The 11885-nt window shown below is 47.9% G+C and overlaps 1 protein-coding gene across 1 annotated transcript; it reads right to left on the reverse strand.

Moving 5' to 3' along the window:
• Window positions 1–422: 422 nt before the first annotated feature.
• Window positions 423–1109, reverse strand: LOC134203837 (uncharacterized). The gene has a single exon (XM_062678684.1). The coding sequence runs from the start codon at window positions 1107–1109 to the stop codon at window positions 423–425; it is 687 nt and encodes a 228-aa protein (XP_062534668.1).
• Between the last annotated feature and the right edge of the window lie 10776 nt (window positions 1110–11885).

Consider the following 11885-nt stretch of genomic DNA (forward strand, 5'->3'; position numbering starts at 1 on the left):
AGCTAATGTAATTACCTACTTGTAACCAAAAGTTCCTAGCCAATTTGCGATGGAAAAATGAGCAAAATAAAATTTAAACGAAGCACACAAATACTTCTGGCTTTTTATCGCATACTAATCATTATCAGTTTCATCCCATACTGAACTCAAGCCTTCTATGTTTGGTCCCCTTCTTGCAATAACGAAAAAAAGCAAATTAATAAAAAATCTCATCACGGTTATTTTATCGCAAACAGAATAATTGTTTAATAATAATTGAATTCTAATTTGAAGAATCTCGCTGCATATTTGTAAACAAACAACAAACTGCTCGAAAAAATTTGGCGCTTGACACATGTTGTCAGCTGTCAAATAGTATTACCTAAAATGCTAGTGCGAACGGTTTTGTTATTCAGAAGTAACACCTTCGAATAACATGTTATTCAGCTGTAATCTGAACAAGGCATCACGATCAGTTTTTTGTTCTGATACCGGTTTTCTAGCGCATTCCAGGCCACGGTGTAATTCGCCGCTGAAAGCTCGATCATCTCTATCTCCTGCAGGGCTTCGAAAAACAAGGATGAGCGAAGATACGTGAACTTATCCATATCGTTGAGTTTCACGTTGTGGTGTATCAGGCTGTGAAATGCATCCCTGAATGGAATCCAGTCCCGTAATTTTCCAGAAAACTGCTGTAGCTTGATCTCCGGCAGCTTGATCGACGACATCGAAGAAACCGAATTCGTTACCAAACTGTTTTCCTTAGCTTTAACACGTAACCGCTCCAAAGTGGCCTTGAGTTTGCAGTACAAATTCTCCACCTCACTGGCAACAGCAGCATTATCAGCATCTCTTTGCATGGACGCAGCCTCCAACTTCGCTGAACGAGCCTTCGCCGATTCGCCTGGTTCTGCCTCATACCTTTCTTTGTCAATTTCATCGAGACGAACTTCAATCTTCTGCCGTACTTTCATGAATTCACTGAATGCCTCGTCCAACAGATGCAAACGAATCTCCACTTGCTCTTGGTCTCTTTCTTCCACAAAACCGTCCACAAACTGATGCACTGTGCCAATAGTGTTCCGAACATGTCTTTCCTTTTTGGTCAGATTTCGCAATTCACTGCTCATAAACCACTAACCACTGATCACCGCACAATATTGGAATATTCGTTTGCACTGCGCACTGCCACTGTAATTATGCACTCATTGAACACTTTTTCACCGTTGAATCGACTCCGTTCCACGCGCCGCGAGACAAGACTGACTGACCACCCAAAATGACAGCAGCGAGGGGAATTTCTACCAGCGGACAAATCGAGCCAACCAAATAACCAGCAAATTTCAAGACCGACCAGATTTTAGCGAACCCACAAGGAATCAGCTGTTGTCAATAAAAACCAAAATGTCGTTTGCAAATCGATTCTTTAATTAATGTTTCATGCCACAGACCACAACCAAAATCACACTGTACTTCCCAGCTTTCGTCTCCTGATTCCAGCTTCCATTCGTTGTCCTCCTCCTCTTGTTATTCTTCTCGATCCTCGTCCAGAATCCTTTTCAATCTTCGTCCTGAATCCCTTCTGTTCTTGGCGCTTTCCAACTCGTCACATCGGTAATGGAGAAAATGGTGGGAATCTTTTCTTCAACACTGCACAATGTCCAATTGTTCCGCGAATACAAATGGTTCACTCGCGAAACTGTTCTGGACTCACGATCGCAACAATGTTCAAATTCCGCTTGATCCGGCTCTACAAGGACCAAATTATGTTGCGTACATAACCGAAACGGATACTGATCAGCGGAATTAATGTAGTGAAACACTCGCGGGCAACGTAAACAAACACTCTTTATTTCAGACGAAACTAAAACTCTCGCTTTATTCGAGTGTACGCGATCGCGGTTTATTTACAACTAAACTCTCTGCCGTATCTACGTTTCTATGCTACAGTGGTAGCTGATTCGAGCAGGTCCGAAGTGGACGGTCGATCGGTTGATCAGCAATTGTATTTGTGACTATCTTACACACTAACTCAACTTAATTACACGGCAGAGTGCGTTCAATGCTGCGCATTAAATGTGGATCGCGTGGTGGCTCCAGAACAACAAATACTCGAAATCAATTTCATGCGCAAACAGACCCTTTCGGTTAAATGACCCTTTCGGCCAAAGGATCCGTTCGGCCAAACGACCCTTTCGGCCAAAAAACCCTTCGGCCTAAAGACCCTTTCGGCATAATGGCCCTTTCGGCTTAATGACCCTTTCGGCCAAATGACCTTTTCGGACAATTGACCTTTTCGGCCAAATGACTATTTCGGCCAAACGAGGGCAGCGTTTAACTTTTTATGCTCAGGATTACACGGAGAAAATAAAATTATATTTAAAATAAGTTTAATTTGGTACTGTTTTGTTTTGAACTATATTATTGAAATGTTACACTCTTTTCGCATCCTTTTTCTTTTTTCTTCCTTTACCTATTTCCTTTCTGTCTTCTTCCTTATCTCCTCTTCCTTCTTCTTTTTTCATTACCCTTCCCCTTATTTATTTTCTTTTCTTCCTTTTTCCTTCTTCCTTTTACTTTCATCCGTTTTCTTCCTTATTTCCGCTTCTATCTTCCTATCTTTCTTCGATATCCATGTTTCACCCTTCCTCCTTTTATCTTCCTTTTTCTGCCTTTTTCTTTCTTTTTTTTTTACTTCATGCTTTGCTTGCTTGCTTTTACTTTTCTTCGTCTTTCTATCTTCTTCCTTTTTACTTCTACCTCATTTTTTCTAGCTTCTTCTTTCTGTCATATCTCCCCACTCACTTCTTACTTCCTCTACATCTCGCTTCTCACATCCAAATTATCATTCTTCACTTCTCACCTCTTGCTTCTGTTTTTCTCGCTACCTACTTCCTACTTCTCACTTCGCATCTCACTAATACTCAGTTCACTCACTTCTCACCACTCGTTTCTCATATTCCAATACTTACTTCTCATTTGTTACTGCACACATCTCACTAATAAGTACTGATTTCCACTTCTCAGTTTTCACTTCTAACTACTTTACACTCACTTCGAACATCTCAATTTCCACTCCACATTTCTTAGTTCTATGTTCTCAGTTTTCACTGTTCAATTCGTACATCTTGCTGGTCCCTTCACTTGATAACAGCATATAACAATTTTAACTATTTGGCCGAAGGGCAGTCGGCCAAATGGCGTTCACCAAATGATCCTTTTGGTCAAAAATGACCCTTTCGGCCAAATCAAATGACCTTAAACCATATTTCGACATGCTGTGAAAAGTATTTAATACTTCAGTAAAAATATATAAATGTGTTCCCTACCTCGATACCTCCCTAACTCGATGGTCCCTTTAATATCGAGTAAGGGAGTGTTCACTGAATATGGTGACTGCCGAAAATACACTGATGACTAGTTTCTCCCTTTTTAAAGCACTCCCGCTTCCATCACACAAGATACATGTTCATGCAATGGCAGTCGTAAGAAAGCCTTCAATCTATAACTGTGGGAATGCTAATAGAACAACTTGAAAAGCTGGCGAAATTTAAGTTGAAAGTGTTGACCTAGTGGGAAAGAAGGGCAGAAGGGCATTGTTGTGGGAGTTGTCTTATGGTGAAGATCAGGTCAGTAGTGGTCGTTCAGTAAAGATCATGAAAGAATAACTTTCTCGATTTTTCACAAAAAAAAATATAGTATTCTGGTTTTATTCAGATCCCAATAACATGTTACATTACTACAATCCGATTTTTTTTCAAACAAGGTATTAACACGCACATCGTTTCGTCAGAATTTGAGAGGGTGCAATCGAATCAAATATTCCTAACGTTGGAACTTTAACTTCAAACGGGTTCAATTCCAAATGCTGGCGAAACAAAAAACGTGCCACATGACTGGCAACCACTTTGCGCCGACCCTCAAACAATATTCCCAATTGATCAGAGCCATTCGCAAGGAAAATCAACATTTACTAGAAACAGAAAACTGCCATTCAATTGACGAACAATGCCATCCTCTGCCAGGACTGTTTTGAACTTTCTCTGCCGAAAAGGTCTCCAACATCAATCGACCAACCTCGTTAGTAAAAGCTCACCCCCATTGGCCTGATCCAACGAACCTGGCGCTCCCAATGCAGGGGGGAAACTTTTTCGGATTTTTGAAGCTGCTCGACCGCACTAATTTGCACCTAAACCTACCGTTCCTACCTACGATGTTTCGCACCGGTCGGTCCATCAATCGACGTTGTTTCATCTCTCGATAAACGGGACATAACGAGTGATGGTGACGATTCTTGGATTTTTTTTCGCACACCCTTCCAATTTGTCGCACTTGAGAAAGACTAGTTCAAAGTGCCGTCGGAACGAATCCTGATTCGGAGGTATTGAACGATTGTGCTGTGCTTTGCCACTTCGATGAACTTTTCCGACGGCATATTTTTTCCAATGAAATATTGTGATTTTAGGAACGTCCGAATTGGTTACAAAGTTCACAATGATTGGACCCTTTGTTCGTTTGATGTAAGTTGAGTTACAGAAAACATAGAAAATGCCAGTTATTTCACGGAAGTCGTATAGATTTTTAGAATCTGTGAAAGGTTACCGCCATCTTTTGGTGACAAGGATTGTAGACCAAGCTACGCAAAGCCATTAACTTCTGACCACAATCTTCTGGCATCCATTTAAAACATTTGCTTCCATTTCAAGCAAAACTCAACTCTTTTTCAGGATCACGTAATAAATGTAGACAATTTATTATTATTCCATTTAACGTTTTCCTATGTTTTCTAAGAACAGCAAATGTTCCTATACGATTAAAACCAATTCCAATTAAATTCAGATAGGTGTAACAAAAAACCAGTAAAGCTTTTTCACATAACAATAATGCCCGAAAATCCTCCGAAATGGCAATAACGAAATTTCATGGCAGATCCCACTTTCTTAATCGAGCCTTCTGCGGCTTAAGTTCCATGTAGGGAAGCCATTATCGAATAAAACCAGGAAAGACAATCCCCTACGCAAAGTATTGTCTCCTCCTTTACAGATCCCGAAATTCCTAATGAACTTTACCACAATGCGAGAAAAACCTACGGAACGAGCCTCTGCAGCACTATTTCAAACAGAAGCACCATCGCACGACCCAAAAACAACAGACCGTTCCATCCTTGTATTCTGCCTGGAAAGACACACAGAGAGTGTGTGTGCTATTCCAAGGACAAAATTTATGTTCATCCTGCCGTCGACACCTATTTATTTTTATTATCACTGACCGGAATCGACCCTGCCCGATGGCAGCATTCACGAAAGCCTTTTGACTCTTTGTTACCGAGGGCAGGCGACAGGCAGGTAGCTAACTCGCCACCCATGTGGCGTCGCCGTAATCCCGCCGCCACCGATGTGCACCTACGTGACCGAGATAGAGCCGACCGTGATAAGAAAAGTTACTTCATTTCGCACTTCTAAGCGCTACGCTTCATCCCTTTTCCGGGGTCCAATATTCAGGCATCCTACAATCTCTCGCCCACCGTACCGACAGCTTTCGAACCGAAATGCGTGTATGTTTGGGTATTACTTATCGTACTCGTCGTCATCGCCGTGTAATGGGAACATAATCCAGACGAAACTTACCACACACAGATACACGACAATTGTTTATTGGGTCCTTTTTGCGTGTTTGAGCGGCCATAAAGCGATTTGAACGGAGCCTGATTTCAATCAACGAGCCAGGCTAATTGATTTACGATTACTGCGCCAACACGAGATACACGAGAGAGAAATGGTAACGACGTTGGTTGGACGACATCAATTCCGCAGACCTAGACCATCCTTGTTTATTACGGCATGAACAGAGGTACATCGTTACAGTAATTTTTTTTTGCTTTGATGATGACCAAGCTTCATGGTTTTATTTACATGTTCATATCATTGACACGTGTCCCGATTTGTTCAAGAAGAAGAAACAACTCGTATCCCTACAAGTCTAATAGACACCTGATGGTAAATTCTCTATTTGAAACTGTTTTTGTGTGAATTATCATTCGAAATGTCGTTCAATATTGATCAAAGGTTGATCGTCTAAGTCAGCGGCTCTCAACCTTTTTCTTGAGAGGTACCCCTTCGAACTTTTGCATTCATTGAGATCCCTCTATCCGTAATAAAAATAAGAGTATTTGACATGCTATATGGAGAACAGACCTGGAAACTATCAGAATATATGACTCTACATTGTTCACATGGTATCTATTCAAAAAGTTCGTTAATTCACGAAACTTTCCATTTCAAATTAAATTTATACATCAAGCTTCCGAACCTCCTGGAAGGAGGCTTCCGAGCCTCTTGAAAGGAGGCTTCCGAGCCTCTTGAAAGGAGGCTTCCGAGCCTCTTGAAAGGAGGCTTCCGGGCCTCTTTAAAGGAGGCTTCCGGGCCTCTTTGAAGGAGACTTCCGGGCCTCTTTAAAGGAGGCTTCCGGGCCTCTTGAAAACAGGCTTCCGGGCCCCTTTAAAGGGGGCTTCCTGGGCCTCTTGAAAGGAGGCTTCTGGCCTCTTGAAAGGAGGCTTCTGGGCCTCTTGAAAGGAGGCCTGGCCTCTTGAAAGGAGGCCTGGGCCTCTTGAAAGGAGGCCTGGGCCTCTTGAAAGGAGGCCTGGGCCTCTTGAAAGGAGGCCTGGGCCTCTTGAAAGGAGGCCTGGGCCTCTTGAAAGGAGGCCTGGCCTCTTGAAAGGAGGCTTCCGGGCCTCTTGAAAGGAGGCTTCCGGGCCTCTTGAAAGGAGGCCTGGGCCCTCTTGAAAGGAGGCTTCCTGGCCTCTTGAAAGGAGGCTTCTGGGCCTCTTGAAAGGAGGCCTGGGCCTCTTGAAAGGAGGCTTCCGGGCTCTTGAAAGGAGGCCTGGGCCTCTTGAAAGGAGGCTTCTGGCCTCTTGAAAGGAGGCCTGGCCTCTTGAAAGGAGGCTTCGGGCCTCTTGAAAGGAGGCTTCCGGGCCTCTTGAAAGGAGGGCTTCCGGGCCTCTTGAAAGGAGGCTTCTGAGCCTCTTGAAAGGAGGCTTCTGGCCTCTTGAAAGGAGGCTTCCGGGCCTCTTGAAAGGAGGCCTGGGCCTCTTGAAAGGAGGCTTCTGGGCCTCTTGAAAGGAGGCTTCTGGGCCTCTTGAAAGGAGGCTTCCTGGCCTCTTGAAAGGAGGCTTCTGGGCCTCTTGAAAGGAGGCTTCCGGGCCTCTTGAAAGGAGGCTTCTGGGCCTCTTGAAAGGAGGCTTGGGCCTCTTGAAAGGAGGCTTCTGGGCCTCTTGAAAGGAGGCTTCCGGGCCTCTTGAAAGGAGGCTTCCGGGCCTCTTGAAAGGAGGCTTCCTGGGCCTCTTGAAAGGAGGCTTCAGGCCTCTTGAAAGGAGGCCTGGGCCTCTTGAAAGGAGGCTTCTGGGCCTCTTGAAAGGAGGCTTCTGGGCCTCTTGAAAGGAGGCTTCTGGGCCTCTTGAAAGGAGGCTTCTGGCCTCTTGAAAGGAGGCTTCCGGGCCTCTTGAAAGGAGGCTTCTGGCCTCTTGAAAGGAGGCCTGGGCCTCTTGAAAGGAGGCTTCCGGGCCTCTTGAAAGGAGGCCTGGGCCTCTTGAAAGGAGGCCTGGCCTCTTGAAAGGAGGCTTCCGGGCCTCTTGAAAGGAGGCTTCCGGGCCTCTTGAAAGGAGGCCTGGGCCTCTTGAAAGGAGGCTCTGGGGCCTCTTGAAAGGAGGCTTCCTGAGCCTCTTGAAAGGAGGCCTGAGCTCTTGAAAGGAGGCTGAGCCCTCTTGAAAGGAGGCTCTGAGCCTCTGAAAGGAGGCTTCTGAGCCTCTTGAAAGGAGGCCTGAGCCTCTTGAAAGGAGGCTCTGAGCCTCTTGAAAGGAGGCCTGGAGCCTCTTGAAAGGAGGCTTCTGAGCCTCTTGAAAGGAGGCTCTGAGCCTCTTGAAAGGAGGCTTCCGAGCCTCTTGAAAGGAGGCTTCCTGAGCTCTTTGAAAGGAGGCTCTGAGCCTCTTGAAAGGAGGCCTGAGCCTCTTGAAAGGAGGCCTGAGCCTCTTGAAAGGAGGCTGGAGCCCTCTTGAAAGGAGGCTTCTGAGCCTCTTGAAAGGAGGCTTCTGAGCCTCTTGAAAGGAGGCTTCCTGAGCTCTTGAAAGGAGGCCTGAGGCCTCTTGAAAGGAGGCTTCTGAGCCTCTTGAAAGGAGGCTTCTGAGCCTCTTGAAAGGAGGCTCTGAGCCTCTTGAAAGGAGGCTTCTGAGCCTCTTGAAAGGAGGCTTCTGAGCCTCTTGAAAGGAGGCGTCTGAGCCTCTTGAAAGGAGGCGTCTGAGCTCTTGAAAGGAGGCGTCTGAGCCTCTTGAAAGGAGGCGTCTGAGCCTCTGAAAGGAGGCGTCTGAGCTCTTGAAAGGAGGCGTCTGAGCCTCTTGAAAGGAGGCGTCTGAGGCCTCTTGAAAGGAGGCGTCTGAGGCCTCTTGAAAGGAGGCGTCTGAGCCTCTTGAAAGGAGGCGTCCGAGCCTCTTGAAAGGAGGCGTCCGAGCTCTCTTGAAAGGAGGCGTCTGAGCCTCTTGAAAGGAGGCTCTGAGCCTCTTGAAAGGAGGCTTCTGAGCCTCTTGAAAGGGAGGCTTCTGAGCCTCTTGAAAGGAGGCTCTGAGCCTCTTGAAAGGAGGCTTCTGAGCCTCTTGAAAGGAGGCCTGAGCCTCTTGAAAGGAGGCTTTGAGCCTCTTGAAAGGAGGCTTCCTGAGCTCTTGAAAGGAGGCTTCTGAGCCTCTTGAAAGGAGGCTTCTGAGCCTCTTGAAAGGAGGCTTCTGGAGCCTCTTGAAAGGAGGCTTCTGAGCCTCTTGAAAGGAGGCCTGAGCCTCTTGAAAGGAGGCTTCCGAGCCTCTTGAAAGGAGGCTTGGAGCCCTCTTGAAAGGAGGCTCTGAGCCTCTTGAAAGGAGGCTTGAGCCTCTTGAAAGGAGGCTTCTGAGCCTCTTTGAAAGGAGGCTTCTGAGCCTCTTGAAAGGGAGGCTTCCTGAGCCTCTTGAAAGGAGGCCTGAGTTTCTTGAAAGGAGGCTTCCTGAGCCTCTTGAAAGGAGGCTTCTGAGCCTCTTGAAAGGAGGCTCTGAGCTCTTGAAAGGAGGCTTCTGAGCCTCTTGAAAGGAGGCTCTGAGCCTCTTGAAAGGAGGCTTCCTGAGCCTCTTGAAAGGAGGCCTGAGGCCCTCTTGAAAGGAGGCCTGAGCCTCTTGAAAGGAGGCTGGGAGCTCTTGAAAGGAGGCCTGAGCCTCTTGAAAGGAGGCTTCTGAGGCCTCTTGAAAGGAGGCTCTGAGCCTCTTGAAAGGAGGCTTCCTGAGCCTCTTGAAAGGGAGGCTTCCTGAGCTCTTGAAAGGAGGCTCTGAGCCCTCTTGAAAGGAGGCTTCCTGAGCCTCTTGAAAGGAGGCTTCTGAGCCTCTTGAAAGGAGGCTTGAGCCTCTTGAAAGGAGGCTCTGAGCCTCTTGAAAGGAGGCCTGAGCCTCTTGAAAGGAGGCTTGAGCCTCTTGAAAGGGAGGCTTGAAGCCTCTTGAAAGGAGGCTTCTGAGCCTCTTGAAAGGAGGCTTGAGGCCTCTTGAAAGGAGGCCTGAGCCTCTTGAAAGGAGGCTTCTGAGCCTCTTGAAAGGAGGCTTCCTGAGCTCTTGAAAGGAGGCTTCTGAGCCTCTTGAAAGGAGGCTTCTGAGCCTCTTGAAAGGAGGCTTCTGAGCCTCTTGAAAGGAGGCTCTGAGCCTCTTGAAAGGAGGCTTCCTGAGCCTCTTGAAAGGAGGCCTGAGCCTCTTGAAAGGAGGCTCTGAGGCCTCTTGAAAGGAGGCTTCCTGAGCCTCTTGAAAGGAGGCTTCTGAGCTCTCTTGAAAGGAGGCTTCCTGAGCCTCTTGAAAGGAGGCTTCTGAGCCTCTTGGAAAGGAGGCTTCCTGAGCCTCTTGAAAGGAGGCTTCTGAGCTCTTGAAAGGGAGGCTTCTGAGCCTCTTGAAAGGAGGCCTGAGCCTCTTGAAAGGAGGCCTGAGCCTCTTGGAAAGGAGGCTTCTGAGCCTCTTGAAAGGAGGCTTGAGCCTCTTGAAAGGAGGCTTCCTGAGCCTCTTGAAAGGAGGCTTGGAGCCTCTTGAAAGGAGGCCTGAGCCTCTTGAAAGGAGGCTTCTGAGCCTCTTGAAAGGAGGCTTCTGAGCCTCTTGAAAGGAGGCTTCTGAGCCTCTTGAAAGGAGGCTTCTGAGCCTCTTGAAAGGAGGCTTCTGAGCCTCTTGAAAGGAGGCTCTGAGCCTCTTGAAAGGAGGCTTCTGAGCCTCTTGAAAGGAGGCTCTGAGCTCTTGAAAGGAGGCTTCTGAGCCTCTTGAAAGGAGGCCTGAGCCTCTTGAAAGGAGGCTTCCTGAGCCTCTTGAAAGGAGGCTTGAGCCTCTTGAAAGGAGGCTCTGAGCCTCTTGAAAGGAGGCTTCCTGAGCCTCTTGAAAGGGGCTTCCAGGAGCCTCTTGAAAGGGAGGCTTCCAGAGCCCTCTTGAAGGAGGCTTCCAGGCCTCTTGAGCTGGGCCTCTTGAAAGGAGGCCTGAGCTCTTGAAAGGAGGCCTGAGCCTCTTGAAAGGAGGCCTGAGCCTCTTGAAAGGAGGCCTGAGCCTCTTGAAAGGAGGCTTCTGAGCTCTTGAAAGGAGGCCTGAGCCTCTTGAAAGGAGGCCTGAGCCTCTTGAAAGGAGGCTCTGAGCCTCTTGAAAGGAGGCTTCTGAGCCTCTTGAAAGGAGGCTTCTGAGCCTCTTGAAAGGAGGCTTCCGAGCCTCTTGAAAGGAGGCTTCTGAGCCTCTTGAAAGGAGGCTCTGAGCCTCTTGAAAGGAGGCTCTGAGCCTCTTGAAAGGAGGCTTCTGAGCCTCTTGAAAGGAGGCCTGAGCCTCTTGAAAGGAGGCTCTGAGCCTCTTGAAAGGAGGCTTCTGAGCCTCTTGAAAGGAGGCTCTGAGCCTCTGAAAGGAGGCTTCTGGGCCTCTTGAAAGGAGGCTCTGAGCCTCTTGAAAGGAGGCTTCTGAGCCTCTTGAAAGGAGGCTCTGAGCCTCTTGAAAGGAGGCTTGAGCCTCTTGAAAGGAGGCTTCCTGAGCTCTTGAAAGGAGGCCTGAGCCTCTTGAAAGGAGGCTTCTGAGCCTCTTGAAAGGAGGCTTTGAGCCTCTTGAAAGGAGGCCTGAGCCTCTTGAAAGGAGGCCTGAGCCTCTTGAAAGGAGGCTCTGAGCCTCTTGAAAGGAGGCCTGAGCCTCTTGAAAGGAGGCTTGAGCCTCTTGAAAGGAGGCTTCCTGAGCCTCTTGAAAGGAGGCCTGAGCCTCTTGAAGGAGGCTTCCTGAGCCTCTTGAAAGGAGGCCTGAGCCTCTTGAAAGGAGGCTGAGCCTCTTGAAAGGAGGCTTCTGAGCCTCTTGAAAGGAGGCTTCTGAGCCTCTTGAAAGGAGGCTCTGAGCTCTTGAAAGGAGGCCTGGGCCTCTTGAAAGGAGGCTCTGAGCCTCTTGAAAGGAGGCCTGAGCCTCTTGAAAGGAGGCTCTGAGCCTCTTGAAAGGAGGCTTCTGAGCCTCTTGAAAGGAGGCTCTGAGCCTCTTGAAAGGAGGCTCTGAGCTCTTGAAAGGGAGGCCTGGAGCTCTTGGAAAGGAGGCTCTGAGCCTCTTGAAAGGAGGCTTCTGAGCCTCTTGAAAGGAGGCTTCCTGAGCCTCTTGAAAGGAGGCTTCTGAGCCTCTTGAAAGGGAGGCTTCCTGAGCTCTTGAAAGGAGGCTCTGAGCCTCTTGAAAGGAGGCTTCTGAGCCTCTTGAAAGGAGGCCTGAGCCTCTTGAAAGGAGGCTCTGAGCCTCTTGAAAGGAGGCTCTGAGCCTCTTTGAAAGGAGGCCTGAGCTCTTGAAAGGAGGCCTGAGCCTCTTGAAAGGAGGCTCTGAGCCTCTTTGAAAGGAGGCTCTGAGCTCTTGAAAGGAGGCTCTGAGCCTCTTGAAAGGA

Source organism: Armigeres subalbatus, unplaced genomic scaffold, assembly GCF_024139115.2.
Source record: "Armigeres subalbatus isolate Guangzhou_Male unplaced genomic scaffold, GZ_Asu_2 Contig248, whole genome shotgun sequence".
Lineage (NCBI taxonomy): Eukaryota > Metazoa > Arthropoda > Insecta > Diptera > Culicidae > Armigeres > Armigeres subalbatus.

What these genes read in the sequence shown, in the direction of transcription:
- LOC134203837 (XM_062678684.1), bottom strand. Translation starts at nt 1,109, where the DNA reads ATGAGCAGTGAATTGCGAAATCTGACCAAAAAGGAAAGACATGTTCGG.